General features: G+C 36.7%; 1 protein-coding gene across 1 annotated transcript in view; it reads left to right on the forward strand.

Annotated features, from left to right (window-relative positions):
- LOC111817305 (DNA repair-scaffolding protein-like) overlaps positions 1-2,342 on the forward strand; it is a 34,048-nt gene extending 31,706 nt beyond the window's left edge. The window contains exons 5-6 of the mRNA XM_023717696.1: positions 1,038-1,198; positions 2,304-2,342. Of these exons, the coding sequence (XP_023573464.1) occupies positions 1,038-1,198; positions 2,304-2,342 (200 nt within the window). The remainder of the gene's footprint in view (positions 1-1,037; positions 1,199-2,303) is intronic.
- Positions 2,343-5,827: the final 3,485 nt, after the last annotated feature.

Here is a 5,827-nt window from a genome sequence, read left to right on the forward strand (position 1 = left end):
TGTGGTGCTGGGGGATTGAACCGCGGTCCCTGATGCTTTTGCTAAGCTTGTTCTAAGTAGGTGCTTTAGACCACTGAGCCATCTCTCCAGCCCCTGTATGAAGATTATTTAGCTTTACTGAGTTACATTTTTATAAAACTTTAGTGGTTTTCTTACTGATGAACTAAAAAATTTATCTAGTGAAGACATTTGGAAAAATATATATATGTATATATATATTTTTTTCTGGTACTGGGGATTGAACTTGGGACCTTGGGCTTGCCAGGCAGGCAATTATGCCCTTGAGCTATCTCCCCAACCCTGGAAAAAGAATTTCTTTCTTTTTTTTTTGACTGTATCAGGGATTGAACTCGGGACCCTGCACTTGGCCAGACAGGCCCTTATTCTCCTGAGCTATCTCCCTGGCACCCTGGAAAAATAATTTCTAGTAGAAGACTACTTAAAAAAAATAAACTAAGGTTCAACTATGCAGTGGAATACTAATTTGTAGAAAAGAATGGAATATTGTAATAAGGAAAAATTGATTATCATGAATGAAAAAATCAAGTGTGTAAGAATAGAGGGCAATAATTTAAATGTTATTTTTAAAAACGTATTGGAGAAGCTGCAAGGATTAAAAAGCAAAGGTAGTTTATTTAGAACTGAGATATGAGTGAGTTGGGAGAAACTAGAGATATGACACGGGTCTGGCTACCACCACACATTGGCTTATGTGGCCAATATAGCATATGGTACCAGGGATTGAACCTGGGTCCTTGCATTTGCTGGGTAGCTCCTTAGACCACTGAACTATCTTTCTGGCCTGAAACTAGAGATATGAGAAGGAGCATTACTTTTTTTTTTGGCTGTTGGCTCAGGCTGCCATAAGGGCGGATCTGGTAATGCAGGTGGAGGTGGGGATCGAACTGCCATATTCTGGGCTACTTTTTGCTGTCATATTTTTGAAAAATTATCTAGTAGCATAGTAACTACTGAGAATAAAATATAAATTTAAAAAAATCAGGGATGTAAATTAAATTAAAATTGTGTTTTTGTAGATGAATTACAATTTATTGACTGGGAGATCGACAGTGACAGGGAAGATGCTATTGAATGTAATGAATATGAAGATGGTGATGGTGCTGTGGAAATCTCAGATTGTGCTTCCTGTGCAAGTAGTAACTCATTGGCAAGTGAGAAGTCATCTGATCTTCTTAAGGTAAGACCTAATTATTTAAAACACTTTTATTATTGTCTCTACCATTTTTTAATCCTAGCCATGTGGTATTGTGCATCTACCCCCACTCCCTTCTCAGGGGCAGCCATTTTTGACTGGTTTTCGTTTTTAACCTTCATATCTCTAATTAATATGCTTGTGCTGTATAAATAAATGTGGATAAATACTGAGCTCTTCTGTCACCCACTCTCCAGCCCCAATTATATACTGAACTTGGACTTTTTTTCTATTCTTCCAGTACAGATACAAGATTTGGTTAGATTAATCATTTGCATAATTGTGAATCAGTAATATTGATAACCAAGACAATATTAATCACTATTTTCTTTCATACTTTTTGTTTTCCTTAGTGATTATTTGCTTGTCTCTTTAGTTTTACTTATTACTTATACAATCTTCCTTTTTCATCATTGTTCAACTCTGTCCTTATGTTTCTCAGACAGTGTAGGAATTCTGTCAGTTTCATTTTATTGGAGAGCTCCTGCTGTTAACTTTGTTGCCACTCCAATTTGAAGTCAGAGTCTTCTTTGCTTTGTACATGTTATCACCCTGGGTTCTCCCTTCACCATCAATTTAGAAATTTGTCAACCTTTCCCTTGCATAGAGTTCCATTTTGTTTTGTTTCATGTTTTCCCTTTCTTGGTTTTCATACTTTGGCTGAGCACATTTTCCACTAGTTCCTGAGAAATGACTTCTGGAAGATAATTTTTGAGACCTTGCATGTCTGCAGATTTTTTTTAATCATATACTGATATGTGATAGAAAATATGTGTACAATTTTAGCTTGAGCATGACTTTTCTTCAAAGCTTTAAAAGTATTGCTTCGGGACCGGGGAGATGGCTCAGTAGAATAAGTGCTTGCCTGGCAAGCGCAAGTGTCTGAGTTCAATCCCCGGTTCCACCAAAAAAAAAAAAAAAAAAAAATTAAAAATAAAAGTATTGCTTCACTGTTTTTTAGTTTGAGTTACTGCTAAAACTTAAAACTGTTCTCATTTGTAATCCTTAAAACTTTATTGCTTGTGCTCAATGATGTAATTGTGATATGCCCTGATACAGTTTGACACTTGGTGTTTGTCATACTTTTTAGATTGGGCATTTTGGGAGTCTTCAGAACCAGCAGGACTAATGTTTTATCTTCCTTTCTCCTTTTCTCTCTTCCTCTCTCCTCTTCTTCCCCCTCCCCACCTCTGCCCCCCATCTTGCCTTTCTCTTCACCTTTCCCTCCCTCTCTCTCCCTCTCCTGCCTCTCTCAGTTTCCTTTTGTAGTGCTGAAGATCCAACCCAGGGCCTCATGTATGTTACATAAATTCTTTACCACTGGGCCACATCCTGAAATCCATCTTTAATCTTTTTGTAAATCTCCATTGTAACAAGTGTGATGTCTTATTGTGGTTTTAATTTTCATTTCCCTGATGATTAATGATCATATTTTTTTTAATGTCTGTTGACCATTTGTGTATTTTACAATATGGAGTTTTAAAAAAGAAACTAAAAATAGGACTACCATATGACCCAACAATCCCACTTCTAATCATGTACCCGAAGGAATTGAAATCAGTAGTACACTGAAGAGGTATCTGCCCTCCAAGTTCATTGCAGTGTTATTCGTCATAGTTAAGATATGGCAAATAACGTCCAACTTTGAATGAATAGATAAATAAAATATGGTACATATACAAAATATAATCCTATTCAGTCCTAAGAAGAAAATTTGGCCATTTATGACATCAATGAACCCAGAAGGCATACTGAGTAAAATAAGCCAGACACAAGAAGGCAAATACAATTTCAGTGTTCTTTATCTGAAATTCTTGGGATAGAAGTATTTTGGACTTCTAAAAAATTTTGTAGTATTTGTATGTACATACTTAGGTATTTTATAGATTGGATCAAAGTTTAAACATTAAGTTGATTTATGTTTCATACATACCTTATACTTATAACCTGAAAGTAATTTTGCACAGTACTTGCAGTGCATGTATTGTTTGACCACAACTCATTGCATGAGATCAGGTATGGGATTTTCCATTTGTGTTGTATTGGTCCTGAAAAAGTTTTAGATCTTCAGGTTACAAGATAATCAACTTGTATTCTTTTCCTTTCCCCCATTTACCTTTTCTTTATTTTTATTTTTGTTTTTCAGTTCTGAGGGTGGAACCTGGGGATGCGCTACCACTGAGCTAGAGCCCTACCCTATTAAAATTTTTGAGATATGGTCTCTCACTGAGTTGCCCAGACTGGCCTGAACTAGTGATATTCTTGGCTCTGCCATCTTAGTATCTGGATTTATAGATGTGTACCACTGTGCCTCGCTTTTCTATAACTTTTCTAATGTCTATTTCTTTTATTTTTACCCTAATCTTTTGTTTATTTGATTTTTGGAGGAGAGGTGATTCTGACCAAGCCCATGTTTGGTGTATGTGAGGCAGATGTTCTACTGCTGAGCTACACCCATAGCTCTTTTCCTTTTTCTTTTTTCTTTCTTTCTTTCTTTTTTTTTTTTTTGCAGAACCGGGGATTGAACTCAAATCCTTGCGTTTGCCAGTCAAGTGCTTATCCTACTGAGCCATCTCCCCGGCCCCTTAAGTGGTTTTTTTTTTTTTTTTTTTTTCTTCTCTTTTCCTTTTTCATTGTAGGCATTTATTGCTATCAGCATCTCTTAGAACCCTTTTTACTGCGTTTTATAAGTTTTGCTATGTTTCCACTTTCGTTTGTCTCAAGATATTTTATTTCCTTTTTAAAATTTTCTTTGACCTATTGATTATTCAAGAACCAGCTTTTTGTTTGCCTGTTTGTTTTTTGGGGGGTACTGAGAATTTTTTTTTTTTAATTTTTATTTATGTGTGTGTGTGTGTGTGTGTGTGTGTGTGTGGCCAGCTCAGCCCACCAGGGGGCGGGGCTGACTGGCATGTGGTGCTGGGGGATTGAACTGCGGTCCCTGTCCTTTGCTAAGCTTGTTCTAAGTAGGTGCTTTAGACCACTGAGCCATCTCACCAGCCCCGGTACTGAGAATTGAATTCACAACCTTGCACTTGCCAGGCAGGTGATATGCTGCTGTGCTGTACCCTGGCCCTGGAATCTGCTTTTTTTTTTTTTTGTGGAACCAGGGATTGAACTCAGGCTCTTGCGCTTGCCAGGGAAGCACTTATTCCACTGAGCCATCTCCCTGGCCCCCTTGGAATCTGCTTTTTAATTGCCACATATTTGATGGTTTTCTTTGGGTCTTCCTGTTATTGATTTGTGGTTTCATTTTATTGTAACTATAAAAGATGCTAGATATGATTTTAATTTTTTAAAAATTTGTTAGAAGTTTTGTGGACTAATGAGCTATTCTGGAGAATCCTAGATAAGATTTTAATTTTTAATCCTATTTTTTTTTTTTTTTTTTGGCAGAACCAGGGATTGAACTCAGGCCCTTGCACTTGTCAGGGAAGTGCTTATTCCACTGAGCCATCTCCCCAGACCCCAGATATGATTTTAATTTTTAAAAAATTTGTTTGAAGTTTTGTGGACTAATGAGCTATTCTGGAGAATCTACTGTGTGTCCTTAAGAATGTATTTCTGTTGTTTTTATATGGAATGTTTTGTACAAGGGGTGATCAAGATATATGAGAAATATTTAAGTAAAAGCAATTTATTTTTTTTGTGGAACTGGGGATTGAACTCAGGCCCTTGTGCTTGCCAGGCAAGTGCTTATTCTAGTGAGCTATCTCCCTGACCCCCTAAAAACTATTATAGTAGAAGACACATTGCCATTTGTCCTCCTTGCTTTGTTTTTTATTTTTTGTTTATTGTGGAGCCGGGGATTGAACTGAGGCCCTTGCACTTGCCAGGCAAGCACTGTCCTCCTTGCTTTGAACATAGTTATCCTATCATCCTTTCTACTCTGTGAAGCAGTTGTATAAGTCTTCTTTCATGAATGTCTTTATAAGGTATGATCAAGAATTTGGTGAATGCACCCGCCAAGTGTTATTCAATGGAAAGGCAGGCTCATAAAAACATTATGGTATTTCCTCATACACTTTATCACCAGGTTGGGCATTGTGTAATTTCTACATTTTCCTCAAAGTTAAACTGACCATGAAGCCCAATGTGATGATGCACACCTACAATCTAGCACTTGGAGGGCTGAGGCAGAAGGGTGGTCATGAGTTTGAGGCTAGCTTGGGCTACGTGGACCCTGTCTCAAAAAAGATAACTACCCCCCAAAAACATGATAATTAAATGTCTTGTATCAATTCAGGACATCTTAGCAGCCACAACAGGACAACTAAAGATGCAAAAAGAAACTCCAAAACTGCTTCAGAAAGTAGCAAGAACAATGGGATAAGTGTGTTCAAGAGGATATTGAGGGGTATTAATGGCAATGTATATTTTACTCCACAATTTTTTAAAATTTAAGTATTCATTGTATTGTTAAATCATAACTCACATATGTCATTTGTTCTAAAGTATTGTTCTATTCCGGTGTTCACTTGTTAATTTTTCTACTTGGGTGGTCTTTATATTGGTTAAAGTGGAAAATTGAAGTATCCTATTAATTGTATTACAGTCTCTCTCCCTTGAGATTTGTTAATATTTTCTTTATATATTTAGATGTTCTGATGTTAA

This window comes from Octodon degus, unplaced genomic scaffold (assembly GCF_000260255.1).
Source record: "Octodon degus isolate 3935 unplaced genomic scaffold, OctDeg1.0 scaffold00054, whole genome shotgun sequence".
NCBI lineage: Eukaryota > Metazoa > Chordata > Mammalia > Rodentia > Octodontidae > Octodon > Octodon degus.